Source organism: Dipodomys merriami, unplaced genomic scaffold (assembly GCF_024711535.1).
Source record: "Dipodomys merriami isolate MVZ:Mamm:240054 unplaced genomic scaffold, mDipMer1.0.p SCAF_1, whole genome shotgun sequence".
NCBI lineage: Eukaryota > Metazoa > Chordata > Mammalia > Rodentia > Heteromyidae > Dipodomys > Dipodomys merriami.
The window spans coordinates 104635320-104649482 of NW_027202270.1; the positions used below are offsets into that span (position 1 = coordinate 104635320).

Consider the following 14163-nt stretch of genomic DNA (forward strand, 5'->3'; position numbering starts at 1 on the left):
GTAAGGAAATGGAAAGATTTGGGAAAAAATCATATTAGGTGAAGTAACCCACACCCACAGAAACATAGGCTCCATGGTTTCCCTTATTTGTAATAATTAGTATATATCTAGGATAGTCCTAGCAGAGGTTCACAATAGCCCAAGAGCTATGTTCATATAACCACATAAAATTATGGTAGTTGAAATGATCTCCAAGGTAGGGAAACAAGAGATTTTTGTGGTTTATTGTTTTTCTTTCTTTCTTTTCTTTTTTTTTTTTTTTTTTGTCGATCATCATTCTTGAACTCTGGGCCTGGATGCTGTCCCTCAGCTTTTCAGCTCAAGGCTAGTGCTCTACCACTTGAGCCACAATGCCACTTCCAGTTTTCTGGTGGTTTATTAGATTGGAGATAAGAGTCTCACAGATGGGACTGGTAAGGTGGCTCAGTGGTAGAGCGCTTGCCTTGCATGCATGAGGCCCTGAGTTTGATTCCTCAGCACCACATAAGCAAAAAGGAAAAAGCCGGAAGTGGCGCTGTGGCTCAAGTGGTAGAATGCTAGCCTTGAGCTGAAGAGCTGAGGGACAGCGCCCAGGCCCAGAGTTCAGGCCCCACAACCGGATTAAAAAAAAAAAAAAAAAAAGAGTCTCACAGACTTTCCTGTCCAGGCTGGCTTTGAACCTAGATCCTCAGATCTTAGCCTCCTGAGTTGCTAGGAGCCACTGGAGCTCAGCATGCTTTTTTTTTTTTTTTTTTTTTTAGTGTACTGTTTGCAGTTATTTTCTCTTTCATTTTCCCCCTCTGGTTTATTCCCCATAGTCACTGTTTCTGATTTTGGTTCCCTTTGTCTTGTATATATGTTTATCTGATGGGAAGGGAAGGGGAATCACAGAAATAGTGGGACAAAGGATGAACCAGTGATATTCACTAAACACTGTGTTAGGGGAGGAAAGGGAGGAAGAAAAATGGGAGAAAATGAGGGAGGTGGTAACACTGCTCTAAAAGAAATGTACTCATTACTTATGTAACTTTAACCCCCCTGTACATAACCTTTAGTGTATATATATATATATATATATATATATATATATATATATATATACTGAATATATATACTACATGTGACAAGACAACTTGACAAATGTCATATGATTGTCTGTAATTAAAATTCAAAATGGATCACAAGGTATCAGTATTATAAAAATTTTACATATTTACCTGGGCAGAGAAGATACTTTGATCACAAAGGTAGTTTTACCAGGACAAGGCTGACACACTAGATTGCTGACTTCTGTGATTTTTGCTGAATTTAAACTTGTATACATAATTTGTTGTAATGGGGGACAATGTTTGCACTTTCCTCAAAAAGGTGAAATGAGCTGGGTTCCAGGGGCACATGCCTATAATCCTAGCTACTCAGGAAGCTGAGATCTGAGGATTCTAGTTCAAAGCCAGCCCATGAAGGAAAGTCTGCCAGACTCTTATCTCCAATAAACCACCAGAAAACAAAGATGGCACTGTGGCTCAAGTGGTAGAGCACTAGCCTTGAGCTGAAGAGCTCAGGGACAGCACCCAGGCCCAGAGTTCAAGAAAAAGGGCTGGGAAGGTGGCTCAGTGGTAGAGCACTTGCCTTGCATGCTCAAGGCCCTGGGTTCGATTCCTCAGCACCACATAAGCAAAAAGAAAAAAGCGGGAAGTGGCGCTGTGGCTCAAGTGGTAGAGCGCTAGCCTTGAGCTGAAGAGTTCAGGCCCCACAACCGGACCCAAAAAAAAAAGGAAATGAAAAAATATTTCAAAAAATGTTACACTAGCTTATACACTAACTTACACACTATCTTATAGGAATGTAAGAAATGAGGTTTTCATATACATATATGAAAAGAATACTATCGGGACCAATTAATGTTCATATTACATTACATTATTGAAGTGTAGCCTGTACGGTTAAAAAAAATCAGTGTTTTCTGGATACATTTGTTCTAATCCCAGATTTCCTTCTAATTAGCTGCAAAACCTTGGATAATTTCCAGAAGTTTTCCTGGACATGTTGTATTAGCAATAATTTCCTCATCTATAAAAGTAGGGGAATGTATTACCTCTGTGATCCTTTCCAAGTCTAAAATTATTTGGCTTTGTGATTTAATGTGTACTGTATGCTTCTTTATTTAGTATTTATCACACATAAGATCAACTACCTCTGTTCTGTATAAAAATAGAGTTCCTTAATGGTCTTGGAGTTACCAAAGGAAGGCTTAACTATATCAGACTATAACTATTAAAAACACATTTAAACCAAACATAACAAGATTTTAAAGTAAGATAAAAGTGCTTTATTCACCATACTCATAAATGTAGTGTTCAGTGATGTGAACAATGTAGTCTTTTCTTTGTCTTTCATTCTGTTACTAGCTGAAATTGTAAGGAAATGATGTAATTCATTTCTAACACAGTACCAGTACAAATAATTGTCTTATTTACATGATAGTGTTGAAATAAGTATATAAATGGATATTTGAAGACTCTGGTAATATTAGTAGACTTTTTTTTTCAATCACTTCAGGTATATTAAAAGGATATTAAAGATGGAAAACACTTTGTTCATTCTGTGGGCTTCCATTATTGTTGATAATTACTGATTTTATTCCATTGTTTCATATGGAAATATATATTTCAGAATGTTGTACAATGGTGAAAAAGGAAAACACACACACATACATACACACATATGGGCCAGGCGGGCTTGTAGTTTTTCCATCAGTCACTCATTAATTCTGTTACATTTATTAGTTACTTGAGCTCCATGAGCCTGTTTTATACCTGTAAAATGTAGATAATAGGAATTAGATAATATAATGTATTTTCAATACTTGGTACATTGCCAAACATAGTGGGTATTCAATACATAAATGTCCCTGATGCTGTAATTAAGTATAAATGCTTTGAGCTCATTTCAATGTAAGTGGCAAGTTTGATTTTTGAAAGTTGTTTTGTTTTGTTTCCTGTATGTGTGTGTGAATGCATGGCGGGGAGGGGGGAAGGGTGGGAGAAGACAGTGCTTGTGCCAGTCCTGGCCCTTGGCCTCAAGGCCTGGGCACTGTCCCTTAGTTTTTTATTTTCTCAAGGCTAGCATTCTACCACTTGAGCCACTTTCAACTTTTGGTGATTAATTAGAAATAAAAGTCTTACAGACTTCCTGCTTGGGCTGAATTTGAAGCATGATTCTCATATCTCAGCTTCCTGAGTTGCTAGGATTACAGTTGTAAGTCACTAGTGTCCATCAATGATTGCTTTTTTTTAAGTATATGAACACATTCACCATAGGTCCCAACAATTCTACTCCATAGGTAGTTGCTCAAGAGAATTAAGGGTCTTTGCACAGTGACTTTATATATAGACATTTTTAGTCAATTTAATAAGACAAATGGTGCATATCCCTGATATGTGGGTGTTAGATTTAAAATGCTAGAAGATATGACCAAGTAAACAGTACTCAAGATACCCCTACGCAGTGAGACCACAAGAGGACAGTCTTAGGAAAAAGGCACCAAATAGTTATACCCAAGCACCTCTTCATATGTACATAAAATAATATACAGACTGAAAAGAACCCCACAGATAAGGAAACAAAGGACCTCTTCTTAGTCTGTCTTATTTTTACATGACTCTGTATTCTTTACCTCATATAAGATATATACATGTGCACATCTGAGGGAAAGTGGGAGGAAGGCACAGAATCAGTGGAAAGTGGGCAAAAAAGTACAGCAGAGGGGCCTATTAGCTGCACTGGACATTGATGAAAGTGAACTAAGCAACTCAAGGGCGGTGAGAGGATGGAGGGAATGAGAGAGAAAGAGAACAGCTGATACTAAGCAAAAGGAAAGAAATGTACATATCACCAGATATGGAAGAAATAGTTTTATTGTTACTTTCATAGTGTTAAACTTTTTTCTTATGTAAAACTTGAGGTTTTTGCATTTTTCTTTATTCATAAGCTTTGTAGATTAGAATGATGATGCTTATCATAAATATCAAAATGTGTCTGAGACTTGAACTAAATGTAACTATGCTACAGTACTATAAAATTTATGTAATTACTTAATCTCAATAAAGAAATCTTTGGGAAAAATCAGTAAAAATAATAACTGCCAAAAATTAATAAAAACATTAAAAAAGCAATGTCAGTCAACTGGTGAATGGATGGATATTCAGACTGTGCTAGTACCAAGTGAAATGAAGAATGAAGTCCTGATGCATAATAATATAGATGAGTCTCAAAATCATGTGTTAAGTTACAGAACCACATTTAAAGACTACATTCCTTGTATGTAACATTCTAGACAAAGTGAATCTACCACATCAGAGGTTGCCAAGGGCGCGGCTCACAGGAGAGTAGTGACAACAGTGGTACACATGGAACCATGTGGGGTAATAACAATATCCCACCTTGGCTATGATGACTGTGAGATATGTCTATATATTAGTAAAATTTACAGAAGTATATTTAAAATGGTTAAATTTTTATAAATTACAACACAATGCGTGAATTTTAAAATCCATGTAAACAAAATGCACTATTTTAAGGATATAACTCAATGGTGAAAATATGAAATATTCTTGAAAATGAAGAGTCCAAATTCACAGAAGTTCTTTACTTTGGTGCTATCATGGAAGGAATTATAATTACAATTTGGGAGTGGGGTTCAATAAACACTTGTTTTATTTGAAAAAAAAACACATAGCCAATCTATTTAAAAATATAAATCAAGATTTATAACCATGTGGGAAATGCTCTCATTTTTTCCCTTTTCTTCAGTACTGGAGTTTGATCAGTACTTCATATCTGATAGGCAAGTGCTCTCCATCTTTAGCGACACATGCAACTCTTTGCTGTGGTTATTTTTTTAGTTGAGGACTAACATTTTTGGGATGTGTCAGCCTAGATAATGTCCTATTTATACTTTCTACCATAGCAACATTGACAAGCATGAACCACCAATTCCAGCTTTTTTGTTGACATGGGGGTCTAACAATCTTTTTTGTTGTTGTTTTTGTCCAGGAAGACCTGGAACCTTGATTCTCCTAATGTTATCCCTCCATGTAGCTGAGATGACAAGTACATAACACTGCACTCAACTATCGGTTGAGATGGCAGCACTCATAATCTTTTTGCTCAGCCTTGCATCCAACCCTGATCCTCCTAATATCTGCTTTTGAGTGAACCACCATTGTACAGACTCACTTTTCCAATTTTTGTAGATAGGTGTATTAATTTACAAATACACATATATGCTTATGTATGCACTGACTTGTTCCTGAAGGAGCTACCAAAAAAACCCAAAAAACAAAAACCCCAAGTATCTGGTAATCAGTAGAGAAGATATGTTGTACTTTACATTGTATATTCTCTTTCTGTGGACTTCTTTAGTTCTATCTAATGTATGTGTCTACTTATATGAGTACATAAAATTAATATATGTACTTTTCATATATGTGCCAAAAACTTCAGAATTAAGATGATAGGAACACAGAAAAAATATTTTGTATATCACTGTTTAAGGTGTTTTTATATTACTTTTGACAAATACTCTAAAATTACATAGTAATAATAAAAGTACAGAACACAATAAAAAGTGAACAAGTTTAAAATTTTTTATACTGTATGTAACAAACATTCAATTAAAACAAAACTTTTACAGAGAGAGAGAGTTTATCCCAGAAGTCTAAAATATAGCTCTGGTTCTGTCTTCTGGCACACATGGATTCAGGAAGACAAGCAATCTCTTCTAGGACTAATGAGATGGAGTTCTCTAATTGGACTGCCTCAGTATGGTATCTGAGATTATAGGCAATGCAGTTCAACCTAGACACAGGACTAAAACAGAATAGTGTGGCATGGGAAAGGGGTAGCCCCCCAAAATAAAGGATATTCTGATCTGGCCAGATAAGCAAATACATATATATATACATATATATGTATATATGTATACTTACCTATCTATATAGAGAGCTATAGAGCTATATATCTAGATAAGATAGACAGATAATCTCTTAAAAATAAGGAAGTTATAATGCCAGAAAGTTTATGATAGCTTTGAACATAGTCATCAAGGACAAGACAGATAATTAGACACTGATTTTTAAGACATTAAGTTAATTGTTTATTGTGAGAGTGAAATGTTCAGTGTTAAAACATGAGAATGTAAGTAAAGTTCCCATTTACATTATAGAAATTACGACTGGACAGTCCTGATTTTGGTGTTTTCTGACACAAGAATTGCTTTGCTGTTTGGTTAGTTTTAATTTTTTTTTTCTGTTTAGCGTTTTTTGTTTCTTTGCAAAAGTATCAAGTAAAAATAATCTTGAGCCAGGTGCTGGTGGCTCATGCCAGTAATTCTTGCTATTCAGAAGGCTAAGATCTGAGGATCAGGATTGGAAGCCAGCCAGGGCAGGGAAAGTCCTTGAGACTCTTATGTCCAATTAAATAGCAAGGGGGGGGGGGAGAATTAGAGCTATGGCTCAAAGTGGTAGAATGCTAGCCTTCAGCAAAAAGCAAGTACTCCCACCTCACCCCCACCACCACCAAAAAAATAAAATCCAATGGAAATAATGGTGAAAAGGCAGCTTGTGATTATTTTCTTGCAGGTCCTCCGGCTTGAACTCAGGGTCTGGGTGCTGTCCTTGAACTCTTTTTGCTCAAGACCCGCACTGCAGCACATGAGCACACAGCTCCACTTTAGCTTTTTTGGTGCATAATTGGAAATAATCTCATGGATTTTCCTGTCTCCACTAGGATTACAAGAATAAGCCATCAGTGTCCATCTCTTTGAATACTATCTTTAAAAAGGTACAATAATGAACTGGGTATACCAAAATGCTACATGAAAATATATTAAAGGTTTTTGCCATAAAGAATTGATAAGTAAGCCAGGTGTCAAAATCAGTTTATAAAACAAAAGGGCTGACAAACAATGGAGCAGCAAAATCTGTGAGACTTTTTTCTTTTTTTCTCCAATTAACCATCAAAAATTGGAAGTGTAGCTGTGGCTCAAGTGGTAGAGCACTAACCTTGAGCAAAAAAGTTCATGGACAGCACCCAAGTCCTGGCACTAAAAAAAAAAAAAAGGAATTGATAAGCAGGAAATATATTGAGCTGATTTGCTGATTTAAATATTGCATAACATTTACAACATGTACAAAAGTATTACATGCTGCATCAATAATTTGTATAACATTCGTGCCTTTATTATTATTGTTGTTATTGTTTTGGTGGTACTGGGGTTTGAACTCAAAGCCTTGCACTTGCTAGGCTGACACTGTGTTATCTAAGACATGTTCCTAGCCTTTTTGCTTTAGTTGTTTGTCAAGCAGAGTCTTGTATTTTTTTTTGTCTAGGACCTGTCCCAGACTGCAATCCTCCTACTAATGCCTCCCAGGTGTGAGCCACCATATCTTTTTTTTTTTTTTAAGAAAAGTTGGTGGAGCTGTATTGAGTGAGTAGGTAAGCAGGCAAGCAGACAAAATGCAGAAAAACTGAGCACTCTAACAGAGTGTGGGTGCTCTAGCAAAGAGACATCTTTTTATTCTTTTGTCTGTTAAAAATAACTTTAAAATATTTGCCAAAGCTATTACCTATCCTTTAAAACTGGAATATTTTACTCCAGAAAGAAGAATAACACACCTTGAATAAAATATCTCTAACCTTCAAAGTTACTGCCATTCTCCTTTCAGGGATTTTTTTTTTCTCTCTGCAGAAAAAGAATTGAAAGGTTAAATCGTATCTATAAGAATCAGGTTGCAATTTTGTGTGTCTTTTCACTTTAAATATCAAAGATGGCTAGACAGCATATTTAAAATTTTCTGAGTTTTACTATTAATAAAGTTAAAAGGAAATCTAGTATAAGAGGCAGTGAGTGGAGCAACATTAAATTTAAATGTGAAACACCCATTGTGCTTATCTCTACTCTAGATATTGCCCTGAACCCATGTTCCACATTCTGAATTCTATGTATAAAGTTAAACATTGTAGAAAGGAATATATATCTGATAATACAGATAGAACTAGGTTAAAGTTTACTAATGCACAAGGTCTGCAAATTTAATGTATTCATCCCTTTACTATTCCTATTATTCATATAATTGGATTATTTTGCAGGCAACTGAGACAGTTATAAAAATATGGCTAACTTTTTACATTCATAGATATATAAGACTTCTACCTATATTGTACTAGTATATTTTAACACACCAAAACTTCTATTAATTTTTAAATGTTAATTATGTGCAGGCAAAGTTGTCATCAATGCAGCAAGCCAAAGAAACTGCAGTTGAGCAATACAAAAAACTGGAAGAAGAAATCCAGACACTACGAGTTTACTACAGGTAAAATTCTTTTTAGCTTTGGTTTAAGTAAATATTGTACATTGGGAAATATTTCTAATGATTTTTATAATACTGAATGAAGATATACCTCAGTAAAATTAAACATTCACTTAAAGTATTTTATAAGTTTTAAATGACTTATGCACAAAATATTCATTATTTTACTCTTGCACTCCCTACATTTGTTAAAACATAAATTTACATTCCTGCCAAAATTATAAAATATCCTTATTAGTTGTCTAAATAGCAGTAATGACAACTTTTTACCCATTGTAATACGCTATGAGAAATTTCTAAAGAAATGTCACTAAAGGCTTTTCACTGACATGTTCTAGAAGTGGTTTTGAAATTAAGTCAGTAGGACAAAACTGGCATCTTTTAAATGAAAGAAAATGTCAGAGTGCTTCTTCTGTATAAAGGATAAATATTATTTTTTACTTTTGTTTCAGTTGTAAGTTTTGTGTATGAGAGCCAGGTAGGATTGTATATTGGGTTATATATAAACTATGTATATTCTCACATTGAATCATAGTTTTAAAAGTTTGTACAATGCCCTGTATATATTTTTTGATTACTGAGTTTAAAGCTTTGAGTATGAAACTTGAGGATTCACTGAGGCTGTAGTTTATCAAAATATATATGTTTGCATATATATATATATATATATATATATATACACATATATATATATATATATATATGGATTTCTTAGAATAATGTTACTGAGGATATAGTTCAGTGGTAGAGCACTTGCTGACCATATGCAAAGCCCTAGCTTGAATCCCAGGACTGAAAAAATACTAAAATACATATTAAATGCATTATTAAATACATAAAATACAAATAAATCAATATCAATTCTAGTAAAATGCAACCATGAAAGTATTATGTCATATATTACTATATATGTGAGTCATTGTTCATGCATTAAATAGCTAGATTTAGCAGCAGATCTGTTAACTATAATTTCAAAGTTTAAGTGTAAATGTCTGTTAATGGTATTGTGAGACCTACAAATGCTGAAGTGTGCCTTGAAAATACCAGTAATTTATTTCTGTTTGAATAGACTCAAGAAGCACAAATATTGCTAATTGACTGTGGCCTATATTCATAATTGTAGGGAACACTGTTCTTCACAGTGAAGTGAAAATAAAATTTAAGTTTTTCCCACTCCTAGGGTAAGAACCAATGATTCACACCATTGTCTACAGCAGTTGGTTGTTTTATAGCTTGAATTGTCTCCCCCACCGCAATCTGTCCCTATCAATAAGAAACTGAACTGCTAATTGTTACTCACTTCAGCATATTACATACCTTGAAATAGTGTGGTTTTGAAAGCTAATGAAGTTAAAATAAAGGCAATAGCCTGTGCTGGAATTCAGTAAGATTGGTGGTGGTATAAAAAGGGGAAATCTGAACACAGACAATACTAAGACACTGGAGAAGATTGCCACGGAAGAGAAGGCGGAAGATTCCCAGCAAACTGTAAAGATTAGGAGAGATGAGGAAGGCTTCTTGCTTACAGCCATCATGGAGGGTACAGCCCATCTGACACCTGATTGCAAACTTCTCATATCCAGAACTCTGTGACATGATATTTTAAAAATAGTTTTTATCGTAAAGATACTGTACAGAGGAGTTACAATTACATGAACAAGGTAATCGAGCATTGTTACCCCCTCCTTTGTTTTTCCCCTACTATCCCTTCCCTCCTCAATTCCTCCCTCCCCACCCCCACATTGTAAAGTTCGTTTTCACCATTGTTACAATGGATCAACCTGTATTCTTGTTTCAGCATTTTGTTATTTCCCTTCCCCTCCCCAAATTAGAAAAATATATATACAAGATGCAGGGCACTAGAATAAAATACAGTGACAACCGGAACATATTTTAAAAAAAACATAGTACATTAAAAACAACAGCACCAAAGAAAATTTCTCTTGTGTCCCTATCTTGGGGTTTATTTTGCTTAGCAACATCTTATATGGTCATATGTACATAGCTTTTGACCTTTTCTGCTTGTCCCAAATATATACTAGTTATTGCAAATAAAGGAAACCATGGGACCTATGTTTCTTTGGGCCTGGCTTACTTCACTTAATATAATTTTTTGAAAGTCTTTCCATTCCCAATAAATGGGGGTGGTGTCAGTCTTTCTGATGGAGGCATAGAATTCCATTATATATATATATGTATATTATATGTTATATACTATATATTATATATATACATATATAGATCACATTTTCTTGACCCATTCATCTACTGAAGGGCATCTAGGTTGGTTCCATATAGTAGCTATGGTGAATAATGCTGTGATAAACATAGTTGTGCTGGTAGTTTTAGTATGGCATTGTTTGTGATCGTTTGGGTAAATGTCCAAAAGTGGAATTGCTGGGTCATAGGGGAGCTCTATATGGAATCTTTTTTTAAATTTTTTTTTTATTTTTGGATCCGGTCGTGGGGCCTGAACTCTGGGCCTGGGCACTGTCCCTTGGCTCTTCAGCTCAAGGCTAGCACTCTACCACTTGAGCCACAGTGCCACTTCTGGGTTTTTTTCTTTTTGCTTATGTGGTGCTGAGGAATCGAACCCAGGGCCTCATGCATGCAAGGCAAGCGCTCTACCACTGAGCCACCTTCCCAGCCCTCTATATGGAGTCTTTTGAGGAACCTCCATACTGCTTTCCAAAGTGGTAGAACTAGTTTACATTTCCACCAAAAATGCAGTAGGGTTCCCTTTTGGCCACATCCCCTCCAGCATCCGTTGTTATTAGATTTCTTGATTATAGCCATTCTAACTGGCGTGAGGTAGAATCTGAATGTTGTTTTGATTTGCATTTCTTTTATGGCTAGAGAGGTTAAGCATCTCTTTATGTGTCTCTCTTTAAGTGTGACATGATATTTCTGCTCTTTATTCAGTTTGTGATACTTCTTTGAGATACTTCTGATACATCAGTAGCTTTAGAACATGATCATGATTATGAAATACTAAGTATGTTTGACTTGTCCCTGATTGGAAATCATTTGCTTTCTTGACAATTACAATCAGGGTCTATAGATGAGTGTTCAGGTAAGCAAACCTTTGCAGTGAATGAGTACATCTTACTGTTTCACCTTTTGTTTTTAGAATGAATATTACAGTGTTTTATAGAGTGATATAGTCTTTTTTCTGATTTTTTACAACTAGTTATAGAATCACCTGGGAAGACTCTAGAATTCCTGATGCCTATCTAACCCAACCCAGGTTAATTCCAAGTATCAGTGTGTTTCTAAGCTCTGGAAATTCCCATGTGTAGGCAAGTTTGAGACCTGATATTTCAGATCATTATATTAAAGTAGCATCTCTTCCTAATAAAAGTGTGTATTTTAACCCTTTATTAAGACTTATGCAATCTGTGAGATTTGTGCCCTGACTATAGCTATTAGAATGTGAAAGTTAGCATCACTGCATTGATAATAAGGGCTATTAGGAAATCTCTTACTCATCCTATGAGATAGGACAGGAGCTGCTCTCTTGATAAAGTGACAGGACCCAAGAATAAGAAGAGGTTTATGATAATTTTGCAGAAACTGACATTGCTTCTTAAAAAACACACTCTTAAGGACAGTTCTCTTTGCTTAGTTGCAGAAGATAAACAAATGATTTTTTTTAATTAAAAAGCTAAAATATTTGGTTTTTTTTCGCTGGGGTCAAACCCAAGGCCTTGCTATATATGCTCGGCAAGAGCTTTACTACTCAGCTATATCCCCAGCCAAAGTATTCACTTTCAAAGGTCTTTTTCCTCTCCATGTGAATGTAAGAATTATCTGTTCTCTTCTAAACAGATTCAAAGATACACTTCATAAATAGTTTTTTCCTCATTGGTATTATTTTTTTAAAGAAAAATTTTTCTCATTTTATGCCTTTAAGACAATAGTAATATCCACAAGGATTCACATTGAACAAAAAGAATGGATAGTTATGGTCGTAGAAAACAGGGAAAATAGTGGGGAGTCTGTCTCTGATCACATAGTGGCTAACTGGTTTCTAGTTCCTGCTGCTCACTCTCCTAACTGGACTTTACTTTCTCTTTAGTAAATGAACTCTTTAAAACTGTGAAAAAAGAAAGGAAGAGGAGAGAGAGAGAGAGAGAGAGAGAGAGAGAGAGAGAGAGAGAGAGAGAGAGAGAGAGAGAGAGAGAGAGGGAGGGAGGGAGAAAGGGAGAGAGGGAGAGGGAGAGGGGAGAGAGGGAGAGAGAGAGGGAGAGAGGGAGAGAGAGAGAAGGAAGGAAGGAAGGGAGGGAGGGACGGAGGGAGGAAGGAAAGAAAGGAAGGAAGAAAGAAAGAAAGGAAGGAAGGAAGAAAGAAAGAAAGGAAGAAAGAAAGAAAGAAAGAAAGGAAGGAAGGAAGGAAGGAAGGAAGAGAAAGAATGAAAGAAAGAGAAAGAAGGAAGGAAAGAAAAAGAGAAAGAAAAGAAGAAAGGAAGAAAAGAGAGTGAAGGAGAAAAGAATAATTATGAGCTGGGCACCAGGGCTCATGTCTAGAATACTATTTACTCAGGAGACTGGAATCTGAGGATTTTCATATTGTGGTTCAAAACCAGTCTGGGCAGGAAAGTCCTTGAGACTCTTATCTCTAACCGCCAATTTTTTTTTTTTTAAGCCAAAAGTGGCACTGTGGCTTCAGTGGTAGCACTAGCCTTGAGCAAAAAAGTTCAGGGACAGTGCCCAAACCCTGAGTTCAAGCCCCAGGCACCCTCCCCACCCCCCCCCCCCGCACATGCGCACATGCACATGCACACACACACCCCCACACACACACACGATTATGAATATAAATAAATGTGAGGACAGAGTTATTTTTTACTATAAAATAGAGGTCCATGGACATGAGAGGTTAAAGAAGCTTTGACAGGAATAACAGAGTAGCTACTAACGAGAATGAGAGACAAAACAAAACTAGCAAGAAAATCATGCAATCTTAGAACTCAGTTGGGAACAGATGCAATAAATTTGTATGGGTTCTTGCTTATACAGTTATCTGACAATACATTCGTATACCAGTACAAAATCCAAAGGACCATAATGACTCAGGATTATACATATTCAAGGCAAAAATGATGGAGTACAGAATCACTGAGGATACCAAAAAACATCAAAAGAGTTGGTGAAATTATGAGACATAGCCTAAGCTAAACCGGACAAGAAATAAAGTTGAAGGGACATTGATACTCAGGGGAAAAAGGAAGAGTCAAGAAACCGTAAGTTTTAAGAAGATCAAAGAATGCATAATATTTAAGAGCTGAAAGGATAGGAAGTTACAAGTTGGTACATTGCTATTAAGATCTCATAACTACAACTTATTTCTTAGCAAAGATAATATATAAGGCAGTACCTTAGAAACAGTGAAATTGAGAAGATGTGAAGGTCACAAGAAACAAAAATGTTGAGACTTACGAACTAGTAAATATTCACTATTGTTTCCTTAGAAACACTGATATGTGTTAGCATGCCTAGTGTAAAGACAAAAATAGAAAGTCACATGAGAATAGATATAAATAAAGCTACATATTGAAATAAAGAGTGGCATGTAGATTATAGATGTAGGAAAAGAAGAAAAAAAAACTGTGCTATGTAAGACCACAGAAGAATGTGAAAAATTTAGGGGAAGTCCATCCTCCAGATACATCAGTCTGACTCTTTCTACTACCAAAATAAATGAGATATTGACTAATTACTAGTTTTAAAGACAGATTAGAAATTGCCAGTGATGTTCATTCTACCCTGCTTTAATTTTTACTTTTATTCTTTTTATTTGTTTTCCAAAA

General features: G+C 35.5%; 1 protein-coding gene across 4 annotated transcripts in view; it reads left to right on the top strand.

Annotated features, from left to right (window-relative positions):
- Mipol1 (mirror-image polydactyly 1) overlaps positions 1-14163 on the top strand; it is a 298080-nt gene that overhangs the window by 187701 nt on the left and 96216 nt on the right. For all 4 annotated transcript variants that reach the window (XM_070026861.1, XM_070026875.1, XM_070026853.1 and 1 more), the window contains one exon: positions 8263-8357. In XM_070026861.1, the coding sequence (XP_069882962.1) occupies positions 8263-8357 (95 nt within the window). The remainder of the gene's footprint in view (positions 1-8262; positions 8358-14163) is intronic.